This window comes from Protomyctophum bolini (assembly GCF_963924005.1).
Source record: "Protomyctophum bolini genome assembly, chromosome: 20".
NCBI lineage: Eukaryota > Metazoa > Chordata > Actinopteri > Myctophiformes > Myctophidae > Protomyctophum > Protomyctophum bolini.
Window position 1 is genome coordinate 8563594 of NC_137881.1, and position 25703 is coordinate 8589296.

The following is a 25703-nucleotide window of genomic DNA, read 5'->3' on the forward strand; positions in this document are numbered from 1 at the left end:
GAAAAGTGCTCATTCATTACGCAGAATGTCCCGTTTTGCATATAGAAGATCTACATATCTACACAATACATTATCTACACGATCACGACCGCATTGTGAGCGTGTACAGTATAGATATGCTATTGTCAAATGGCCCGTAATGTATACGGTATTCAGTGCTGAAGTGGTTAACCCATTCTGACCTGAGATCAGATTCATACGAGGTTTCCACTGGACACACACACTGGTCTGATTAACCCATTCTGACCTGAGATCAGATTCTAAAAATGTCAGTCGTTCTTCGATTTTTCAAAAATAGCAGACCTACAAGCTCATAGCGCGCCACTCGGTGGCGCGCTATGAGCTTGTAGATCTGCTATTTTTCAATAGCTAAAGCATAACATGATGCCAACACCAAAACGGGTTCCCGTTCAGAATGGGTTAATGTACATTTTGTCCATGGCTTTCATCAGCCGCCTCCATCGTCCTCCTCGCCAGCTCCTCCTGCACTGTCCGGCCCTTCATTCTTCTTCTCTTATACTCCAATTATGCTAGCATGTCTATCTCCCTATAATTTAGCCTTTCTGTGCGCCTCTCTCTGCTCTCTCTCTCTGTCTCTCTCTCTCTCTCTCTCTCTGTCTCTCTCTCTCTCTCTCTCTCTCTGGTTGGTGAGCAGCTGGCTGCTAGAAGCCTTCTCGAACACTATAATCTCACTCCTCACGGACACACACACACGTGCACACGCACACGCACACACATGCACACACATGCACACACATGCACACAGCATACATCACGTCTGTCTGCTTGCAGACAAGCTGTCCCCCAAAACAACACTGCCTCAATGTGAGAGAGAGAGAGAGAGAGAGAGAACGTGCGTGTCCGCGAACTCTGCATGCGTGTGCGTTTAGACAGATCCAAACTGAGCGATGGTGTACACACCATATTAAGGGTAATTTACAGAGGTTTTCCACTTTGCCAAAATCGTGTGTGTGTGTGTGTGTGTGTGTGTGTGTGTGTGTGTAGTGTGTGAGTGCCTGCGTGCGTGCGTGCGTGCGTGCGTGTCACATCCCATCCGTCGTGTGCATTTTTGTGCAGTTGCGTAGCACTAGTGGCTCCATCTGTGTGAATGTGTTCATTATGCTGCTCTGGGGGTGCTGGAGGGGGGGTGGGGTCATGTTTGCATGAACCCGTGCCACTAAATCAAAGCTATATTAGCGGTCTAATGCCTTCTGCTGATGGCGGAGGTCACACCAGAGAGGTGCGTGGCTTTAAAACACGTCTCACCGTGCAGCTTTCCCCCTGCATGGCCAGAAGGCAAAGAGCACCACAATGGCCGCTTTGTCTGCAGAGCTGCAAACTGGCGAGTGAAGAAAGTTGGAGTGCGTGCGTGTGTGCACACGCGTGCATGTGTGTGTGTGTGTGTGCGTGTGTGACAGTGCAGTGAGGTTAAACGAATCACACAATGTTAACCAGCCCCAATCCAATTAGGGAGGGATTCTTCATGTTTGACCTTTCACAGGAAAATCACATTCACACACAAAAACAGACTAGACGCACGCATGCTCGCGTACGTACGCACACACACACAGTCACTGAGACACAGTCACACAGTCACTGAGACATGCACGCAAACATGCATATATGCACAACTACACAGAGGCCAGACGCACATACATACATACATACATACATACATACATGCATACATACATGACAGAGGAATGCTGCATGCAAAGGACCCACAAATACAGTCGCACAAAAGCAGAGGCACCAAGGGGCGAGCGCGCACGGCCGGGGCGCGCACACAAACGCAAGGCAATCTACCAGACAGCAGCGTTGCTTTGACTGCTGACCTAAATCGGCCAGGCGATCTGTCACTTTCTCTTACTCACACTCGGCACACACATCTCTCTCTCTCTCTCTCTCTCTCTCTCCTTTTCCCCCTTTTCCTTCTCTCTCTCTCTATCTCTCTCTCTCTCTCTCTCTCTCTCTCTCCTTTTCCCCCTTTTCCTTCTCTCTCTCTATCTCTCTCGCCCTCCCCTCCATTTCATTCCCTCTCCCCTCGGTCGTTGCCAAAATATCCCTTCCCTCTCTCTCCCCGGCATCACTCCACATCTCCTCATTCGCTCGTCTCTTTTCTTCTCCTCTCTCTCTCTCTTTCTCTCTCTCTCTCTCTCTCTCTCTACTCATCTCTCTCTCTCTCCCCCCCCCTCTCTCTCTCTCCCTCTCCTCAGAGAGATGGAAAGCTGATCTGGGTTTTGATGTGTTGCATGCTGGGAGGTTTGCTGTGGCATCGAGGGAAATGTTGCTTTGAAGAGAATGACTTCTTTCAACTGTTTATCTTTCCCGTTCCATTTCTTTTTTCCTTTTCCTTTTTTCTCTCCGTGGTATATGGAGGGGATATTAGCAGTGATCAATTGAAACAATAAGCACACACTAATACACAATAAATAGGAAATCTTAATTTAACCAAGACAGTGTGAGAAAATGTACCCTTTCTTAACCACTTAATCACATGAACCGCAGCGTCTCTCTATTCCGGGGGCGACCATGAAAAGAAAATATAGTTCATCTACCACCTCACAACGCACCGTGTCGCCACGGGTTGTGATCTTGTATGTAGATGGAATCTGGAAGACATTTGGTGTAGAGGGAAAAGAAGGACAGAAGGGCCCTAGTATGGAGACCACAGGGGTCTCCGGTAAAGGATGTAGGGTCGCTTTAAGTCCTCCATGTACAACGCTTTGTCCAATGATGAGTAGCGACCTCACAATGCGTTGCACCGCGACAAGCCGACAATATGCTACTTTCACAATTTCGGGGAATTTGGAAGGAATTGAGGCGAAAAGACAATTATTATTAAAAAATATATATAATAATTATATAATAATGTTCACAGCTCCAGTGTAACGGAATCACAGGCTATATGAGAAGATGGTGAGGGAGTATTTCCCCGGGCCTTGCGAGCAGCAGTATACTATATATGGGCCGCATGTTTATTTGAACGTGATTGTGTTCCGGCTCGGATCAATGGAATCAACACGTTTTGCAAGGTTTTAAAGAGAAAACATAATTTCTTTGATGATATTGAATGTTATTGCAATCTCAATATCGCGTCGTGCCAATTATTCGGGAGGCCTATATACTTGCGATGCCCTCGCGGCCCACAAGTGGTCCCCACCGCACAGTGGTCCCCACAGCGCAGTGGTCCCCACAGCGCAGTGGTCCCCACAGCGCAGTGGTCCCCACAGTGCAGTGGTCCCCACAGCGCAGTGGTCCCCACAGCGCAGTGGTCCCCACAGTGCAGTGGTCCCCACAGTGCAGTGGTCCCCACCGCGCAGTGGTCCCCACCGCACAGCTCTACGCTCTGCGTACTGACTGTGTCCTGCGCTGCCCCGTGTTCAGCCTCGGGGTGTGTGTGTGGAGTTACACTCCGTTGCGTTATCAGTATCATAACCTCAGAACTGCACGTGACGCGTTGCCTATACTTTGCATTCCGACCACAGTCCACGTCAACACGCCTGTGTTGAATAGTTAATCTGTCCTCCGGCCCTTAATTTACGACCCTGCTATTCTGTGGTTGCGTCCTCCTCCTCCTCCTCCTCCTCCTCCTCCCCTCCCTTCTGCAGCGTTGATTTTGACAGCAAATTTTGGTTTAGTTTTAGTCTTTTGAATACAATGTATTTAGCTTTAGTCATTATGAAATGTTTTAGTGTTAGTCTAGTTGTAGTCGACTAAATCTACCGTTGATTAGTCGACTAAAGCGTATTTTGGCGGGCCTTGATTGTGTAGTAATGGCTGATTTTAACCTTGGTTGCATGCTGAAAAAAAGCTCACAAATAGCTCACAAATACATGCTCTGTGAGCTTGTAGATCGGCTATTTTCAGCATGCAACCAAGCATAAAATGACTTTTAGTCGTTTTTTACGTGTTGATGAAATTTGAGTCTTGGTTTTAGTCATCGTAGTCAGTGAAAAAAAAAGTTAGACGACAAACATTTTTTCCTCCTAGTTTTCTGCCTCTCCCTGCCTCTACTCTCCTCTCTTGGCTGCGGGCTGCCTCGGCAGCCTGCTGGGAGTCTGAGATTCCGCAGGCTTTAACACTTCCTCAAATATTCAACAGATATGGATTTATCCCAGTCCCAAGTTCCCTCCCTGCGTGCACTCCTTCTTCCACCCGCTCCTCCCCATTTCCTCACCGTCTCTCTCTCTCTCTCTCTCTCTCGCTCTCTCTCTCTCTAGCCTCCTTTCCACCATGCACTCCCGCTCACTCGCTCGCCCCGAAAGTCACCGGCGGAGACGGTGGTCGTACGCTCGCTCAGAACGAGGAGGGTCGTGAGTGCATACATACATTGTCTCATATTATCCATAAACCCGTATGTAATATATCTGCTGTCGTTTTAACGGCTTCAGCCGCACTCTCAGTTGAACCTGCCATGAACCGTATGTACATATCCATGCAGCGGGTGGATATAATTCACACTGCTCGTGTTGATATCTGACCATTTTCATTCTTTGTTCTATTTTATTCTCTCAATTATTTATTCGAAAACACAAATATACTATTAATTTAGCGAGGAAATAAATGTAAACAGGGTTGACAGATCATGGGCACAGATCTCCTCCACACAGACAAACTGCCTATATAGAACAGCGGAAACAGAGAGCGACATTTGGCTTTGCTCATCGTCAGTTTATGTACGTGGTCCAGGCTGACAAATACCACGCACGCACGCACGCACACACACACACACCCCCCAGCCTGTATGGAGTATGTGAAATACGCACGTGGCAATAAAGTTGAGTTGAGTGTGGTGTGGAAGTACAGCTCACTGGGGGGGCTGCAGTGCGGTACTTTAGTCTTCCTAGTTCACCCTCACTGTCTCTCTCTCTCTGTGTGTCTCTCTCTCTCTCTCTCTGTCTCTCTCTCTCCTCCCTTTGGGCCTGCAGGGGCGTTTATTTCAGCTTAACCCTGCTAAATAAACCAGTGACTGCTTGTGCATTATTGAACACTACCACACTGCTGTCTGTACACACTGCAGCGGAGCTGCTGGGTACGCAATTAGGACCACACACACACCCACACACACACACACACCCACACACACGTACACAGACACTAACACGAATGGACAACACATAAGAATACACCCAGACACAAATGCTAATATACATGCACGCCTGCACGGTCAAAACAACAAACCAGAAGCACGCACGCACACACAGTCACACACACACACACACACACACACACACACACACACAGTGTGCATACACGAACACAAACAAATAGACAAACACAAAAGGCCGGCAGACAGACTGGCAAACACGCTCATGCAAATATGCAGACAGATCTGAGCCAGAGTTAAAATGGAGAGATGGATATATGGCGGGAGAGAGAGAGACAGAGAGAGACAGAGAGAGAGAGAGAGAGAGGGAGAGAGAGAGAGAGAGAGAGAGAGAGAGAGAGAGAGAGAGAGAGAGAGAGAGAGAAAGAACAATAGGGTCAAAGCGAAAAAGAAAATAAAGTCTGGAAAAAGAAACGGCAAGATACACTGGTATGCAAATCATTGCCATACTTATACTCTCTGCAATCACACACACGCATACTACAATAGATTATTAACTTTCTCTCAAACTCATACCCCCCCCCCTCCACACACACACACACACACACACACACACACACACACACACACACACACACACACACACACACACACACAGTTATTATTTGGAGCATAAAGACTCCAGTCAGCTCCTCTATTATTCATATTAGTCAGGGTTGTTTATCTCTGCCATTGTGCGATGGCAGCGCCGGGCCCACCACCAAGCCCCGGGGGCCCTGCTCACTGAAACACATGACTGGGAGCCATTCACACGCACGCACGCACAGACGCACGCACAGACGCACGCAGGCACAGACACACAGACGCACGTACGCACGTACAGACGCACGCACGCACAATCATGTGAACCCATGCACTTGACCAAAAATACAAGTGTCATTACACAAGTCCAGATTGGCACGAATCTGCACTAGGGCGCGCACGCTCTCTCACACAAACACACACACACAAACACACACACACACACACACGCACGTGAACGTACACGGCCAGTAGCACTGGGGACTGCAGTGTTTTTGCTGTTGTGCACTGAGACAGATGGTAGGATGTCAGTCAGGTTTGTGCACTTGCACGTGTGTGTGTGTGTGTGTGTGTGTGTGTATGTGTGTGTGTGTGTGCGCGCAGATGGAGTTTGGAGCTATCTTGAGGGCTCGTGTGTGTGTGTGTGTGTGTGTGTGTGTGTGTGTGTGTGTGTGTGTGTGTGCAGACCACAAGGCAGCTCTATGCTCATACGTGTGGCAGTGCATACATTTCAGAATGCCCCTGTGTACGGTTATGTGAGCATGCATATATTACACACTGCCAAGTGCCAAGTGAATCTGTGTGTGTGTGTATACTTGGCTGCGTGTGCGTGCATGTATGAGTTTGTGTGCGCGCACGTGTGTGTGTGTGTGTGTGTGTGTGTGTGTGTGTGTGTGTCTGTGCACGCACACAAAGATCACACAACCTATGAATAGTTTGTACTCTTCCCCATGTCCGCCGTAACTGTGAGTGAGGCTGCAATCATTCATTGGCGTGCCAGGGCAGCACGAGACCACATATATGTTTTATGGTCAAACAGTCCGTATACATAAAAATATCTTTGTGTGTGCCCATGCATTCATTTGAGTGTGTGTGCGTGTGCGTGTGTGCGTGTGTGTCTGCATGCGTACGTGCGTGCGTGTGTTTCCCCTGACAGGGGCTTTTGCAGATTGATTGAAAGTGACCGTGCCGTCTCAGTGTCGGCGAGCAGACAGGCTGCCATGTCGCATGTGTGTCAGCCTAACGTTCACTTCCCATCCGCGTCAACAGAATACATGCCGTGACAAACTGCACCTCCAGGTCCTTCTCCTTCTCCACCTCCTCCACCACCTCCTCCTCCTTCTCCTCCTCCACCACCTCCTCCTTCTCCTCCTCCTACTTCTCCTCCTCCTCCTCCTCCTTCTCATCCTCCTCCACCTCCTCCTCCTCCTCCTCCTCCTCCTCCTCCTCCTCCTTCTCCTTCTCCTCCTCCTCCTCCTCCTCCTTCTCCTCCTCCTTCTCCTCCTCCACCCCCTCCTCCTCCACCACCTCCTCCTCCTCCACCTGCTCCGTCCTTTCCCAACAGTCGACCACATTTCGTCGACTGTTCAAATGTCCGTTGACTACCTTTCTTCGCTGACGAAAACGATATGAAAACGAAGCTAAAATGAATAAACTAAAACTGAGCTAAGAAACTAAGACTGAAGACAGAAGTTCGTCAAGACATAAAAACTAGACTAAAAATGTTAGGGAGTGACGAGGGAGGGCCTACATGGAAACAAGACCAAGGTGCTATCACTTTATAGTTTGAATTTGATGGTAGGTATACGCTGTTCTGTTTCTACATGTCTAATAAACTGTTCAATCAATAGTGAAGGAGAGATCCAGTAGAACTATAAAAGAAAAGTAATTTGAGGTGTGGTCGCATAAAGGCAGGCGAGAGAGAGAGAGAGAAAGAGAGAGAGGGAGAGAGAGAGAGAGAGGGAGAGAGAGAGAGAGAGAGAGAGAGCCTGGGGCCTGAATCCAAAGCCCTGCAGCGGTGTGAGGGACTACAGCCTTAGGGGGACGATCACACTGACATGCGTCGCATGAAATGCATCAGCAGCTAAACCATTATTCTGCTACGGTACGGCAGGCCTGCCGTGGGCACCTCTCACGCGCTGGACATTTATTTTAGATTTTTCATGGAGGGACAGACAGTAGGCTGACAGGAAATGGAGAGAGACATGCTACTAAAGGCCGTCGGGATCGGGAGTCGAACCCGCGGCACACTGCCAGGCCGGATTACCAGTCAAGGTGCCTCATGGACCGCTGAGCCATGGCCCAGGCTGGACATTCTAGCGTAACATTTTTGCCTCTTTGCCTGCCATGCACGGTCATGTGCAGTCGAACGGCGCTCCGTGCCATGCACAGTCTGCAACAGGAACATGGCCGCTCTGGTTGAGAGGTTGTGTGAGGCGATCCGTCACGATACCCGCGTCTTTATAAAGCCTACAGTATATGAAGATAACATGCTTAAATTGGCGGAAGAGACCAAAGTGTGCTTATAGCCAGAAGTGGAAGTATCGGTGAATCAGGTTTGTCAAGCTTGTGTGTGGAATGTGCGCACGTCTGCAGATAAATAAATACATTATATCATAAACAGAAGTAAAACGGAGGAGGGGGGGGGGGGGGATAACAGACCGTGAACCGCTACAAAGAACGTCAGGCAGGCGGCGAGATGGCTGAACCAAGATCAGCATGTGTGTGTGTGTGTGTGTGTGTGTGTGTGTGTGTGTGTGTGTGTGTGTGTGTGTGTGTGTGTGTGTGTGTGTGTGTTACTGGTGACTGCTTTCAAAAGATTCATTGAAAGCATTGAAAGGTGTGAGGGCTGATGTGTTGTATGTGGAGTTCTGAATGGAGGAGAGGAAATGGACTCGGAATGAGAGAGAGAGAGAGAGAGAGAGAGAGAGAGAGAGAGAGAGAGACATAGAGACAGACTGTGTGAAACAAACAGATTTCCATGAACTCTTGATCTGAGTGTGAACGAAACCAATAATCAATGAACGCAACTAATCAATTACCTCCCGACTCTAATCAATTATCTCCCGTCTATCACTAATCAATGATCTCCCGTCTCTATCTCTCTGTTCCTCTGTGACGGCAGCACAGACTCTACAGAAAGAAAAAGACAAAATACGAATCCGACAAAGATACCGAAAAATGGGCGATTATGCCACTAGATTAGGAAAACGAGACCGAAAGGGGAAAGACATTTTGTACGGTTAGCGTACGGTTAGCGTACGAGTGCCTCCTGTAATCAGGGTCGATACTTGTATAACCATGATAGATGGTGGAAACAAACCGCCTCTTAATGGAAACAAATTGTTCTTTGAACCCCAGGCACTCTGTGTGTGTGTGTGTGTGTGTGTGTGTGTGTGTGTGTGTGTGTGTGTGTGTGTGTGTGTGTGTGTGTGTACATATACAGAAATATACAAAAAAACAGCAAGGCTCCTCATTTGCAGTGGTGGAAAGTAAGTTTACTTAAGCACTGTACTGTAGTTTTTGAGGTATTTGTACATTTTGTATATTTCCAATCTCCAATACTTACTTCTACTAACGACAGGTCTATACAGGTCTGCTCAAGAGGGGCGCGACAACGCAAGCGTAAAAGAAAGCTAAACCGAAGGTCTGGTGAGTCGCAACGAGTCGCAACGAATTCACACGCGATCACGTAAATACGCTTGCGTTGTCGCACCGCGACTTCTCCGGGCAAAAAAACGCAGGTCTCATTGAAAATGAACTATAGACGCGTTTTATCGCTCCCCGTTTGCAAGGCCCTTAATGAGTACTTTTACCTTTGATAATTTAAGTATATATGGATCCCACTACCTTTGTACTTTTACTGAAGTACATTTTTAATTACGGACTTTTACTTACAGAATATTTCTACATTGCAGTATTGAGTACTTTTTCCACCCTGCTCATTTGTGCATACTGCTCTTTCTTGCAGAGTTAAACAAACAAAATGTGTATAATCTCTCCTCCTTTCAATTCCAGATCATTAGATTTTCTTTCCCCTCTCTTGTTATACACACACCCATATTTATTTTTGTACCCCCCCCCCCCCCTCTCTCTCTCTCTGTCCTTCTATAACTTTCTTCCTGCGTTTCTCCTTTCACCGTGTCCCTCCTGTGCGTGCCCTTCTTCTGTCCTTCTCGTCCAAAAATATTTGCCAAACATAGCCCCGATCTACAAGCTCACAAAGCATGGCATGGCGGCGCACCGTGAGCTCGTAGAGCCGCGGTTATTTGCGTTGTTGATTCTGCAATGTTGATTCTGAAAGTGCAAGAGGGGCCATTACTATACACTTCAAGAATTAAAATGTGTATCTCACTAACTTATATTTGCTCCCTTCACATTAGCGCTCTCTCTCTCTCTCTCTCTCTCTCTCTCTCTCTCTCTCTCGTGTGAATACAGTGAGGGCATCAGGAGAACATGCAAAGCTAGGTTAATTAGAGAATCTACCTCTAGGGCAAACATGCATATATTACACAGTGCAGTTATAAACATACTGGCATTACCACGCGATCGGTCATACACACACAACCAAGGGGCTGTACATGCATGCACCCTGCCCACACACACGTGCACGTGCACGAGCACGAGCACACGCACACACACACACACACACACACACACACACACAGTCCACAGACAAGGGATGGGGGATGTATTGGCCCGAATTAATAAATGCATCATGTTCACAGAATGTGAGAGAACAGAACAGAGAGATGCATAATTCTAAATGTCAGTTCTGAATGTTCCAGACAAAGAGACTAGACTTCCCTCACTTCTTCTTCTGCCTCCTCAGACTCCTCACGTGTTTTGTCTTTACAGTATGTGTGTCTGTGTGTGTGTGTGTGTGTGTGTGTGTGTGTGTGTGTGTGTGTGTGTGTGTGTGTGCGACTGTGCGTGAGTGCATGGGAATGTGCATTTTTGGGGGGTGTGTGAGTGTGAGAGAGCAGGTTGTCTCACACACAAAATGGTATAATAATGGTGTGTGCGTGTGTGTGTGTGTGTGTGTGTGTGTGTGTATCTGCGTGTGTGTGTGTGTGTGTGCGGGCGTGTGTGTATCTGCGTGTGTGCGACCTTGTGTTGAGGCCCTCATTGATCGGGCCGTTCTGTCGATCAATCAGTCTGGTGTGTAAGAGGTGCAGATTAAAGTCGTTTCCATCTCTGGAGTCTCTGTGTGACCATGCAGGGTCCTGTCTGGTGTCTGTGTGACCATGCAGGGTCCTGTCTGGTGTCTGTGTGACCATGCAGGGTCCTGTCTGGTTCTGCTGCTAAATTTGGGCCCTCTGTAAAAAATATATATTTTGGACCGGCACGAACCTCCCCCAGAGAGTAATGTAAATACATTAGTTAGTCTTCTGTGAGCAAGCATCGTAAAAAATGACTTGCTTTTTGTATGTGTCATATTAATAGCCACATGAACTATAGCAACACAAAGCCTATTCTGGGCTGAACGTTGAGCAAATACAGGCTATATCTACCAGCTGGCTTGTATCTGGTGTTGTCATCATAGCAGTGTGAATGGCGTTGTGTATAGTGCACTGAAATAATGAGTTTTTAGTTTGTTCACCTTGGCGTCAACACACACAGAGGACACAGTAAGGACCCGCACAGCTTCTTTTTTCTTCGCCATTTTGAAAGAATGAAAGGGCACATAATGTGTTGTGTAAACTTATATCTGTTTAACAAAACTTTTACTCTGGAGTACGGGTCCATATGGTCCCATTTTACACTATCAAGAGTCAAAGATCTACACGTGGTCCATTTGGTTACCAACTCTCTATTTAGTGGGGTACCTCCTGGAACCCCATTAAGGACCACCGGTGGGTTGAAAACCACTGGTATAGGGCGTGGTTTTCTGGTGCCAAAAAAGAACAAACAATAACTTATATTTCCCATTGAGATTTACAAACATATTTCTATCAATTACAGTTTAAGCCTATAGAATCAAGCCTGGTGATCATCATGACCATAATATTTATATTCCTTTGAAAACTTTAAAACTTTTACTTTAAGTACATCTTTGATGCCGATGCTTTTGTACTTTCACTCGAATACATTTTTAAGTCAAAACTGTGAGTACGTCTTTTTCCACCACTGCATAGTATTGAATTCTCTCAGTATTCAACAGCCTAATAATAGCAGATCTCAATGTTTGAGTTTTTGACGTTCTGTCTGAACTGTGTGTGTAACTGTTGGTATACAGTATGGGGGCACAGTGGGTCACTCTGAACGGTGTCAGAGACAGAGACAGAGACAGAGATAGAGTCAGAGTCAGAGTCAGAGACAGAGACAGAGACAGAGTCAGAGACAGAGACAGAGACAGAGACAGAGACAGAGACAGAGACAGAGACAGAGACAGAAACAGAGACAGACAGAGACAGAGACAGAGACAGAGACAGAGACAGAGTCAGAGTCAGAGTCAGAGACAGAGACAGAGACAGAGACAGAGACAGAGACAGAAACAGAGACAGACAGAGACAGAGACAGAGACAGAGACAGAGACAGAGACAGAGACAGAGACAGCTCGCCAACACAGAGCGGGTTCACGTGGACTACACGGTGACGCAGGGTCAAACGACGAGGATAAAACAACTCAGATGACCTCGTCAACGGTCTCGGATCGAGAGGTGCAGCCAATAAAACCCAACGATCTCGCCCCCCCCCCCCCCTGCGGAATCCATTCGCTAAAGACGTATATACGTGGCAAAAGAAAAACAAGCAGTGAACTGTGAGTACTGTGACCGAACGCAGTGTTTCATACCGTACTGTAACTACACGGACATGTGTTTTCGTTCATAAGCTATAAGTGCACATTGGTGTTGACAAAAACAACCTCATGCGTAGGAGAAATATTAGGCCGTTTGGGGGCTTTTAAGGTAAGCTGTTATCTGAATTAAAGCCATATTTGAGGCACACAGTCGGGGAGTAGTTATCCATGTTATCAGAGCGTGAATCACATCCCTCTTCCTCCCCAGTTTCCAGCAGCACCGCTTCCAAAACGGCAGTAGTCTTTGGACCGTGCACACACACACGCACACGCACACGCACACACACACACACACACACACACACACACACACACACACACACACACACACACACACACACACACACGATGCAAATGTTATACCCTTTGCCATTTATAACCCTATGTTAAACGGTGCATTTATATAGCGCCTTTATCCAAGGCGCTTTACATAGATTGTGCATTACATTCAGCCATTCATATGCCCTGAGTTGTTAGTTGCATACCAATGGTGTACAGTATGTGCAACGCAAAAAAGCCTGTGCTGGAAAAAAGGTATACTCGCATTTCTTACATTATTTATTATATTGCAGTATTGATACTATTACTGAAGTAAAACATGCGAGTATACGCTTTCCATGAGCGGCAAGAAAAGAAGCAGGTGCTTCCAATTCACAGAGAAAATCTCATAATAGTTCTCTTCTCTCTATTCTCCCTCTCTCCATCTTTCTATCGCATCCTCCACCTTCCCCACCACACCTCTCTCTCTCTCTCTCTCTCTCTCTCTCTCTCTCTCTCTCTCTCTCTCTCTCTCTCTCCTGGCGATGTTGTTGTTGCACCCCCCATTGCTCTCCGCCTACGCACCCTCCCCCCCCCGCCCCCCCCCCTCTCCCCCCCACCTGGCGCCACACATGAAAAGCAGTGAAAAGCGCATTTGCACACCTGAGTGAATCGTGCTCACAGGTGTGTGGGAGGAGAGCTATGAGAAGATCACATGGGGTCTCTCTCTCTCCCTCTCTATCTCTCCCTCTCTCTCCCTCTCCCTCTCTCTCTATCTCTCTCTCTCTCTGTCCCCCCCTCTCTCTATTTCTCTCTCTTTTTCTCTTCTGCTCTCCTGCTTCCTCTCAGGTGTTTTCACAGTGCAGATGTTTGGTTTAGTGCGCACGCACACATACACGCACGCACACGCACGCGCACGCACGCACACACTGTGAATGTGCATCTGATTCCATTATTCCAATTGTGCCTGTAAGTGCTCAGCGCTCAGCGCTCCCTGGCTGTATTTCAAAAGGGAAAAAAGAAAAGAGAAGAAAAGAAAAGAAAAGATAAACGAAAAAACAAAACAAAATAAAAACCCCTGCGAGTTTCAGTTGACCTTTCAGTTGACCTTTCGTTTTCCACGATTTTTCCGTGCGATACGAACACTTGGCCCCGGCTCGCTTTGATGACCTCATCAGGTTCTTCACACATCCTATAACTCCAAACAATCCTCCTGAGTAAACCAAAACAAATTCTGCTTTTCGCCGTCCGTGAGACCCACAATAACAATAAACACGCCAGGGGCCGGGCTCGGCAGCCACGCACAGCGAAAACACACAAGAACGCATGTGAAAACAAACATGGGCTACACACGCACGAACGCATGCGTGTGCGCACACACACACACACATGCACGAACACATGCGTGCACGCACGCACACGCAATTATGATACTACACTAACACAGAAACAACCATGCAGTAAATAACATTTATCATAACACAATAAATCATAAAATCAACGTTGAACAATCTAATAACACACACACACACACACACACACACGAGCGTGTGCTTGAGCATTAACCATGGCACACAACTCAAGCTTCCACCATGGCCAAAAACTACACTTTATCGGCCAAAAAAATCCACTCCGAATGTTTTGTGATAATAATCAAAATCTACAATGTAACTATTAACTTAAGGTATCAAATGATTGTAGTGGAGTGCAAGAACAATATTTGGATGCAGTGAGATGTAGTGGAGTAGAAGTAAAAGCATTGGAAATGGGAAATAATCCAGTGCAAAATACCACAAAATTGTACTCAAGTAAATGTAGACTAATTTCCACCACTGCACAAAGCTCCTACCTTAAACACACACGGCCTGTCAGCACCACCACCATCACATGGACACGCGCACACACACACACACACACACACACACACACACACACACACACACATGGCTAAACAAACACTCCACAGCCCAATCAGAGGCTAACCATGCAATCATAAGCAGCCCTTCCCCTCGACCCGCCCTCACGGTCACACCACAATAAAGCTTTTCCACGTGTGCACGTGCACACGCACGCACATTCATATTTTTTGCCATTGTTGTTGCCATAGCAAATGTGACCAGATTTGACTGAGAGACTGCCATCGCGCACATTCCAGCTTTTCACCAGAGGTGAGTTAATAGCACAGACAGGCAGACTCTTCAGATACTAGAGCATGTCTGAAATAAGTGTCAGAGCTGAAATCGACATGAAAATATGAAATAAATGCTTAAACATGTAGCTAGATGTAATGTTAGAGTCCACAGAAGTGAACCTTTCAAGCCTCTTTTCTCAACTCGCTGTTTTCTGTAAAACATTACTCTATAAGCCATATCTCCAAAACTGGTGGGTCAAACTGAACAACCAATATGTCAATTTGAAGCTATGATTCCCTGCTTTCATATGACATGAAAAAACTAAAATTCAAAAAAATCCAATGGCAGTCTCTCAGTTAAATTTGGTCACAAATCTACAAGCTGGTATAAGATCTTCTTTTTTGGGGTCAACGACCACTGTCTGTCGCATATATCTATGTATGAACTGGGCATAACTCTAACCTCTGAATATTAAATAACCAACTCTAACCCCAATTCTTTGAAGATTTTTGTTTAGTATTTGTGCTGCCATGGGGTTGTGGGGGGGGGGGGGGAGAATATAATGTGAATAATTGCTTTGAAAATACAATGTTATAAAGAAAAATCAATAAACATATGTTTGAAAAAACAACCACCGATGCAGTGAACCATGAAAACGGGACCGACAAATATTCCAAACGTTCCGCGATTCTGACAGCCAATCAGGGACGTGCACACATAGACATCAAAGGGGGCTCTTTTACCCGTCTGTAAACACAAACAACCGCCCTCTCCAGACCACGAATGCAGCATTTATACTAGTGAAAGAAACGCAAATGGAACTCCTTTCCATGCCATGCTGGAAGGCAGCATTCAGGAGAATAGCTTTGGAAATCCATGTCGTATACACAGTTTACACACCGCATCTCCACTAGCTAAAGAGTGCTGGATGGCTCCCCGAAAATAGCTGATCTACAAGTGAGCTTGTAGATCTGCTCTTACGGGATTTTGGCCCCATGCCCCTCTAACACTCTCTGCATGTCCCTGCCAGCAATCATCAGCAATTTTTGCGGTGTTGTCAAACAAAGAATCACATGCCGTTAATCCCCTAGATTCCCCTATTGGCTCATCCTCGGACAATGAGACTACGTACAGTATGTGTAGGCAGAATAATACTTCGCCCTCAAAATTACACAGTATAGTTCGGGGGAACGCAGGCGTTTTGTTTTAAAGGGGAGGGGAAAAAAGCCTGCAGGGCGAGCACAGCAGGACAATTGGCAGTATTTCGCTAACCAATAAGAGTGCAGAGGGGCGTCGCTCCAAATGTTTCCGCTGTGTGGTGTATACCTTCAAAACATTACCGTGGGGAACCAATAGGAAGTCGACGTCAGTTCCCAACGCTAGTTGGATCCGCCCCTCATGTGCCCAGAAAAGCACAGGGCTCTTTCAGGCTAAGAAGTTAGTAACATGCACACGCACGCACACACACACACACACACACACACACACACACACACACACACACACACACACACACACACACACACACACACACACACACACACACACACACACACACACACACACACACACACACACACACACACACACACACACACACACACACACGCTCTCTCTCTTCCTCTCTCTCATTCTCTCTCCACCTCTCTCGCCCACTCACCGATGATGAAGTAGTCGTGCATGCTCTTGAACTCGTGTCCCCAGAGGTTGGGCGAGAACTCCTGGAACTTGATGGTGAAGCGGCGCTCGCAGCGTGGGCTCGTCGCACGTCAGCACGATGTTGGGCGGGCCCATGACCTCGCAGCGGTCCGCCTGCTCCCGCGACGCCACCAGGTACAGCTTGTAGAACTCGTACTCGGGCGTGGAGCGCATGCCCTCCAGGGGCGGGCAGATGAGGTCCAGGCGGTCCCCGATCTGAGGGTAGAGCACGTAGCCCTTGTCGTCCTTGAACCTGACGAAACACACACAGGAGGAGAGACAGAGGTGAGGTCAGAGGTCAACAATGTGTCCGTACGTACAATCACCAGTGGTGGGAAAAGTACTCAAATTGTTTACTTGAGTAAAAGTATCAATAATCCAAGTTTACTTGAGTGAAAGTACAAAAGTATTGCCATCAAAGTTACGCAGGATGTCATGTCTAACATGCGTAAATGTCTTCGGAAAATAGAGATCTTCTTCAATGTTTAAATAGGGCTGAAGTTAATGTATATGTTTTGTAACATACGTCCGACCACTTAACACGTCAGCCGAAGACAAGTGGTCGGATGGGTGGACCGAGAACTTCTCAAGTGGGCACCGATCCAAAAAAAAAGGTTGGGGAAACCATCCTGTTTTAATGAAAAAGGCCTGCTTTTCAAGCAGTAACCATTATCCTCATCCGATATGTTTGTCATGGAACGAGCCAGCAGCACAATCATCTTTTCCGATCGGGTTTTGATTGGATTTGGATTTATCTATCTATCTATTGTAATGGATGAGCCTTCTGTTAGCTTTGGCGATAACGCTGCTCTCTCCACGATCATACCAATGAGGCGTCGTAAGTAGAACTGATAGAGGAGAATAAGAAGGGAACGAGAAGGAAGGAGAAAGAGAGAACCTTTGCCTGTGGCAAAAAAGGCTAATCAACAGAAATGCACAAGAACAGCCATGCATGTATGTATAGAAGTCCACCTATTGGTCATTATAACTGGCTCTGTAGGACGTTGAGTGCTGCTGAGGGTTGTTGCGGACACAATCGATGAGACCGTTTTGCAGTTAAAGCTTCTTTGCTTTGAGTACATACAATACATACATACGTGTGTGTGTGTGTGTGGGTGTGTGTGTGTGTGTGTGTGTGTGTGTGTGTGTGTGTGTGTGTGTGTGTGTGTGTGTGTGTGTGCATGTACGTTAGCTTGCTGTTCAGGTGAATTCACACATCATTACAGACCATGTCTGTGTCTTTATGTGAGACATGTCTGTGTCGTACTGCGTCGCTTCATGGGAATTAGGCTCACGTGACCTTCCTTTCTCCAGCTCCACGTTGTTCTCAAAATGCCAGAGTTTCGTGCGAGCGCTCGGAGCTTTACACACAAAAGCAGGGCACACGCAAGTGCATGAGCGACACACCCGCCCCCCAGGAGTCCTTGAGGAGGTTACAGGCTGGTCCCCAGCTAAATTAATCACTTTAACTTTATTGTAAACTTACTGAGCTTGTAGATTGGCTATGTTGGAAAACTATTTTAGACAAAGTTTCTCTTATGGGGGGGGGGGGGTCCCTGGAACAAAATATGTTCAGACGGGGGTCCGTGCAGCAAATTAGTATAACTTTGAGGTTGCTCGACATGAAAATGTTTGAGAACCTGCACCGTTGTGCCGAACAGGACGCACAGCACCGTGCGTGGTGTAGCTCGGGTCGCCTGGAGCGCTCCGTAACATTTTCAGAAGCTCTCCGGGAGCAGAGAAGACGCACAGAGGGAGGGAGGGAGCCGCGGGGACAGGAACTCGATCGCTTAAATGAATCAGACACTTATTCATTCCCCTCACAGCAGAGCACTGGCTCCCTGGCTGACAGGGCCAAACCTTATCAGCTAGCAGGTTAAGCTAGCAGAACACACCCGGGGCGCACGGTGACTTTAGCGCGCCACCGGAAGCATTACTTAGGTAACTAAGGACTATAGCGGAGGAGGAGGACAGAGGCTGTGACGCATCCCGAGTGGCCGCGTCTCAGGTGTGGGGTCAGGAAGATGTCAGTGGTGGCCGGGGAAAAGGAGGAAGGGAGTAGCAGTGGCATTAGTGGCAGAATCTACAATACACAGACAGATAGAGATAGAGGGGATGCATGTGGTTCAATGTGGATTTTCTGTCCAGGCAGAGCCAGTGGTGGAAAAGTATTTCTAAATTCTGACAGTGTTCTGAAATACCTCATGTTTCTGTATCAGTGGTGCTCCATATTTCATGTCAAGGACCCCAAAAATGATATGTACTATTTAGATATTTTTCAATATCTCAAGTATAACATGAAGCTATACAAACACCAAAAGGGGTTCCCGCCCAAAATGTGTTAAGTACAGTATAAATCATTCAATATAGAAATACTCTGTTACAAGTTAAAGTCCGGAATTCAAAAAGTACAAAGGTTTTGGCATCAAACATTTACTTAAAAGTATCAAAACTACTGTTTAAGTATTACAGTCAAGTTTTAAAATATGTTAACCTCTTTTGAAAATAGCAGATCTACAAGCTCACAATGCAGCGCATCACGACACATTGTGAGCTTGTAGATCGGCTATTTGCAAATGGCTGAAACATAAATTGGGCTTGAGTGGTTAATGTATTCTATGTATTTAGTTTTTGTAACTAAAGTTTTGAAATAAACGTAGTGAACTAAAAGTACAATATTCGGAACCGACGTGTAGTGGAGTAGAAGTAAAATAAATTGGAAATAGTAAGTAAGTAAGTACAAATACCTCAACATTTTTACTTAAGTACAGTACTTAAGTACAGTACTTAAGTATGTGTGTACTTAGCGACCTTCCACCACTGAGTATAAACCGCTGTGCGGAGAAACCAAATGCAGACCACACAACCCCTGGGATGTTTGCACAGTAACGGCGTGTTATCTGTTAGCGCGCTATATGAGCCGGCGGCTAGCGCTGCACACCGGCGGGAGAGAGAGAGAGAGAGACGTTAATTGTTATCTGTGGCTTTGGCGTTCTACTGTAGCTGCCGGCGATCACCTGCGGGCCACACAGAGCGGAGTGCGTGTTTGTGCGTGTATTACTGTACTAGTAGTACTAACCAAATGTCCTCACAAATATAGTGGAATTTGATAAGCAGTAATTGGTACTGTATGAGGACAATTTTCCCGGGTGAAAACAGTGTGTGTGTGTGCGTGTGTGTGTGTGTGTGTGTGTGTGCGCGCCGGTGTAGTTTTTAGGCGTGGTCGACCCACAGGCAGCCTGGGAAAACACTGTTCTACTTGGCCGACATCCCCGGTCACAGAGGGTGATAACCTGCAAGTCAGACCCACAACATGCACACACCTTTCCACTGCATCTCAGTCACACACATACGAACACGCACGCACGCACATCCGCCCCCACGCACGCAGCCACGCACAGTCACCTTCCTGCCTACACAAAACATTTGCCTAAACACATAAACAACCACAGGGTGAGCTTATGCAAAACACACACACACACACACACACAACACACACACACACACACACACACACACACAAAACACCTTTGGCTCTCCACATGCGGTTTTCTTTTCCCTTCATTTGCTATCTGACGGTGGGTATAATATATACCTGAGTCACGTTGGGACAGAGAGAGGTGTAGGAGGAGAAACACGCAGTCAGAACAGACACAACGAAGGAGAGAACAGAGGAGAGATTAGGCAGAGCGGAGAGAGGCCACGATAATAACACTACAAACAGGAAATAAAAGAACAACAACAAGATCACCGCACTCAGACGAGAGGGAGGGAGGGAGGGAGGGAGGGAGGGAGAGAGAGAGAGAGAGAGGGAGGGAGGGAGGGAGGGAGGGAGGGAGGGAGGGAGGGAGGGAGAGAGAGAGAGAGAGAGGGAGGGAGGGTGTCTTGATGTACTTTACTTGATGTACTTTACTTGATGTCAAAGTAACACAAAAGATACTCTGTTTGTTACAAGTAGAACTCCTCTATGTAACATTTTACTTGAGTAAAAGTACAAAATGCGTCGTTTTGTAACGTGTTGTGAAATACTCAAAGTACCTCCAAATTGTACTTCAGTATAGTATATAATATACTTAGTTAACTAAACTTACAACACTGGAGGCGGAGAGAGAGAGAGAGAGAGAGAGAGAGAGAGAGAGAGAAGAGAGAGAGAGAGAGAGAGAGAAAGGAATCAGATTATTAAAATAAGAGTGGGTTCCTAGAATGGGACAAAACAGAATTCCTGGAATGGAATTACATTTTCTGATAGAACCTCGTGTTCAAAGTGGCAGATTTGCTGAGTTAACCCAGGGCAACGGTGTGAGTGTGTGTGTGTGTGTGTGTGTGTGTGTGTGTGTGTGTGTGTGTGTGTGTGTGCGTGCACGCGAGAGCGAGTGTGCGTGCGTGAGCGAGTGTGCGTGCGTGCGCACAACGCTTGCGAGAGCCCCTCTCCTCCAATCTAATCTCTGGGTGTTGAGCTGTAAAAATAGTTTGGTGTTTATCTCGACGTTCACACCCTCCTCTGGCTCTACGAGACGCCCTCTGTATCAACAAGGCTCTGCCCCATTCCCAGTGCTGGAAGTAACTAAGTACATTTACTTACAATGCTGAGGGATTTGTACTTTACTTGAGCATTTCCCAATTTCCAAAACTTTTTACTTCTACTCCACTACATCTCAGAGGCAAATATTGTACTTTTACTCAACTACATTTATTTGAAAAGTTCATTGAAACACATCAGTGCATTCAATGCAATGGAATCAATGCATTCCATATATCACATAGATACTGAACATGTCACATGATCATATTACAATCCATAAAACACCTTATAATCACGGTATCTAGTTCAACAGAACTAGAAACCACATCCAAACAACACCAACTCGGGATTTACATCCATAGAAGACATTCTAATCACAGAATCACCAATTACAGAACTAATGCCACAGGAGGAACACTGACATCTGAACAACAGAGACACAGAGTCAGAGGACAGGTAGCTAGCGACTGCTCATTTTGACCTGAGATCAGATTTAAGACTGAGGACAGGGTAGCTAGCGACTGCTCATTTTGACCTGAGATCAGATTTAAGACTGAGGACAGGGTAGCTAGCGACTGCTCATTTTGACCTGAGATCAGATTTATTAAACGGGACATTCTGCACAATTAGTACTAAGTTTTGTAAAAAGAAATCCTATATTGCAGTATTGATTATACTTTTACTTAAGTAAAGAATGTGTACGCACGCGAGCGCGCACACACACACGTTGCGAGTGCTCGTTGTATGCATGTGTCAATATATCGAGAAGAGAAGAGAAGAGAAGAGAAGAGAAGAGAAGAGGGAATGTGACTATAGTGGAGGAAATAAGTTGCACAAACACAACAACATCAGAGGGTTGATCTGTGGCCACATATAAATAAATAACGTTTTCTTAGATGTACACAGCCTTGAGCAACGTCCCCCCCCCTCTCTCTCTCTCTCTCTCTCTCTCCCTTCAGCCACATCTCTCTCTCTCTCTCTCTCTCTCTCTCTCTCTCCCTTCAGCCACATCTCTCTCTCTCTCTCTCCTCTCTCTCTCTCTCTCTCTCTCTCTTCAGCCACATCTCTCTCTCTCTCTCTCTCTCTCTCTCCCTTCAGCCACATCTCTCTCTCTCTCTCTCTCTCTCTCTCTCTCCCTTCAGCCACATCTCTCTCCGCTCCGTCTTTGTGTCAGTCCCCCCCCCCCCCCCCCCCCCCCCCCCCCGTCCCGCCTCTCTTTCTCAGCCGTGTTAACAATAGTCTCATTCATGTGGCCACACTTTGAAACATGGAGCGGGGGTTGGATGGGGTTGGATGGGGTTGGACAGGGGCAGAGGTGACGCCAGCATGAGAGGGAAGGAGGGAGGGAGGGGGGGTGATGAGGAGAGAGGAAGAGATGAGGAGGAGGAGGGAGGGGGTGCATGGGAGTGAAGGGAGGGGGGGTGATGAGGAGAGAGGAAGAGATGAGGAGGAGGAGGAGGGAGGGGGTGCATGGGAGTGAAGGGAGGGGGGTGATGAGGAGAGAGGAAGAGATGAGGAGCAGGAGGAGGGGGGGGGTGCATGGGAGTGAAGGGAGAGGGAGTGATGAGGAGAGAGGAAGAGATGAGGAGGAGGAGGAGGAGGTGGGAGGCCTTCCTCTCCTTTCTTTTGCGGGGGCCCTTTTTATGAGGGGTGAAAAACATCGTTTTCTCAACCCGTCGATACCCCCCCCCCACCCCCACCCCCACACACACCCCCCCACCCCCACCCGACCCCGAGCCGAGAGGAGAGGAGTGAGGTGTCGGTCTGGATGATGACCTTTCACCCCTATCTCTTTCCCAAACCTTACACCACCGACCTTCGCCTCTCTCCTGTCAATCTGTGAGTGTGTGTGTGCGTGTGCGTGTGTGCTGCGCGCGTCAGTGCATGTGTGTACCTGGGTTGAGGTGTGGTGTTGGACAGAGACACAACATTTCCCAGATTCCACAGGGGCAACTGGAGCCGAGTCCGGACCAGAGCCGAGCATGCAGGTGCAGCCGGGCCCGGACAAGGGAGTGTGTGTGTGTGTGTGTGTGTGTGTGTGTGTGTGTGTGTGTGTGTGTGTGTGTGTGTGTGTGTGTGTGTGTGTGTGTTCGTGAGGGAGAGAACATGAGAATATGAAGGGGGGAGAAGAGTGTGCGATCGGAGAGCAGGATTCCATGAGAGAGAGAGAAAAAATATATATACTTGGTAACAAAGAAGGAGAGAGATAATTAGAGAAAGAGAGAGAGAGAGACAGACAGAAGAGTTCAAGAGAAAGAGAGAGGAGGTGTTAAGAAACAACGAATAAATGAATAAAAAAGTCCATAGACTTTGCTGCCATAAGACGAAATGTCCGAAAGCCAGACGTCGGAGGGCCCCTCAAAAAGCACCCCTCAAAAAGCGCCCCTCAAAAAAAACAACGACAAGAAAACACTACTGTGTGTTGTCTCGGTATCGGTGTTGTCTGTTGTATCGTGTCGCGTTGGGTCGGGTTGTGGTTGCTGGCTACCCGGTGAGAGCAGCAGAGCAGAGCACGCCATCCGTGCAGGGAGGAGAGACAAGAGGAGAGACCCATCTATTAGGGAATAATAAATGGCCGCGGTGTTCTGTTCCGCGGCGCGCAGATTTATGAGCGGAGCCCGCGCATAAAGCTGTCCACACTAATCTCGTGGTATACACACCATAATCACACAGACGGGGGGGCCCTGAGTGGTCCAGGCTGCTTCAATGTACACACACACACACACACACACACACACACACACAAACACACCCCCATGTGTGAACGCTACACACACCTCAACAGCCCAACTCGGCGTGGAAGCCGATACACGCAGTGGGAGGAACGCACACGCCGTTGTGCAAGCTCGCTTAGAGAAAAGGTATGTAAGACGTGTACATACTGTACTACACACGCTACACACGCACGGGCACGCACGCACACACACACACACAGCTCACAACACCTGTAGGCCATCTAGTAGCTGTCCAAAGTGCGTCCGGTGGGTCTCATTTGCTAGAGAGGAGGGTCCCTATAGGACGTCAGTCTTTCTGAAAGCTCCTACAACGCCTCCCTTCGTAGCTACAAGCCCTCGCGGAGCGGAGGACCGCGCGGCGCCTATCGGTTTCTGCTGCTCTGCTACAGCGCTCTCAGTGCGTGTAGTATAGACTCCCAATTGCACTGCACTGTACATGTATATACGGCCAACTGGTGCCAACCAGCGTCCATGATATGAAACACATGTGTGTGGAGGAGGCGTATAAGCATGATTACAATAGCCTACGTTTATTACATATATCACTGTCATGGGCGGAAACCTTGTATCTCTCCACTATTTCATCTTTTCTTTTTTTGAGGTGCGCTAGCTAATGATGTGAGTCTAAGGACTTTTTGAAAATAAATGTAAAAGCTTATAGATCAGATATTTTGAAATGGACAGAATGTAGCCTGTGCTCATGTGGTTAATGTATATTTTGTAATAATAATAATCAATATCTACAAAGTAACTATAGTGACTAAAGTTTTCAAATAATTGTAGTGGAGTAAAGCTACAACATTTGCCTCATTAGTGGAGTAGAACAAAAAATTGACTCAGTTACTTTACACCACACTGTTAGCTACAATGGTCATTTATACGAACACAGGTTATTTTTCTCCATTTCTTATACGAACACAGGTTATTTTTCTCCATTTCTTATACGAACACAGGTTATTTTTCTCCATTTCTTATACGAACACAGGTTATTTTTCTCCATTTCTTATACGAACACATGTTATTTTTCTCCATTTCTTATACGAACACATGTTATTTTTCTCCATTTCTTATACGAACACAGGTTATTTTTCTCCATTTCCTAAAAAAAAGTAACGTTTCTTTGGGACATACAAGGTTTCCGCCGGACGGCGGCGATATCCATTACACATAATCCTTGCGGCGCTCCCGTCTCTGACACGTTATTTAGACAGGGCGTGACCGCGTCCATTTGAGACCGCTCACTTCTCACTCAACATCTCACCGCCCGGGCCGGGTTTACAACAGAACCTTCAACAACGTGGCCGATTATTCACCTTGGCGTGCTTTTATCTTGGCACGGGGTTTCTGAAGGCCCATTTGTTAACCCTGAGCTATATTTGCATGACCCCTCAGTCGTAGAGGGTATATATATATACGTACAGTACGTTGGCGGTTACACCTGCCGAAGGTTGGAAATATGGAAGTTGTAGCCCGTGGCGGTTGGCGTCGAGTGCAGCGCGAGGTCAGGTGTTGCGAAACTTCAACAACTTATTACCGTGTTGACGGAGGCTCCGCAGAGAGACGGGACAGACACCACGGTAACCCGAGGCTCCGCAGAGAGACGGGGACAGACACCACGGTAACCCCAGGCAGGGCAAACAAAGACGGCCACCATGAGTAATTCCTAAAGCAAAGCATGGCCTATGAAATCATAATTTTCAAATACAGCTATCTATTACGCTGTCCATTAAAAAGTCATATGCTTTGAATTTCAGCCATAACATGATGAGTTGGGGAAGAAAAAAAAAAAGAGTAAGAATAAGTCACAAATTCATCCATAATTCCTTGACTACACAATCCATCACTGACAGCGTATTTACATGAACCGTGGCCCCCGCTCTGCTGTAGTTAATGATTAGCGGTAATAATGTGTTCCGTCTGTTGC

At 47.1% G+C, this 25703-nt stretch overlaps 1 protein-coding gene across 1 annotated transcript in view; it reads right to left on the reverse strand.

Annotated features, from left to right (window-relative positions):
* The window catches only part of efnb3b (ephrin-B3b), a 117303-nt gene that overhangs the window by 35260 nt on the left and 56340 nt on the right, over window positions 1-25703 (reverse strand). The window contains 2 exon segments of the mRNA XM_080792976.1: window positions 16485-16572; window positions 16574-16775. Of these exon segments, the coding sequence (XP_080649102.1) occupies window positions 16485-16572; window positions 16574-16775 (290 nt within the window).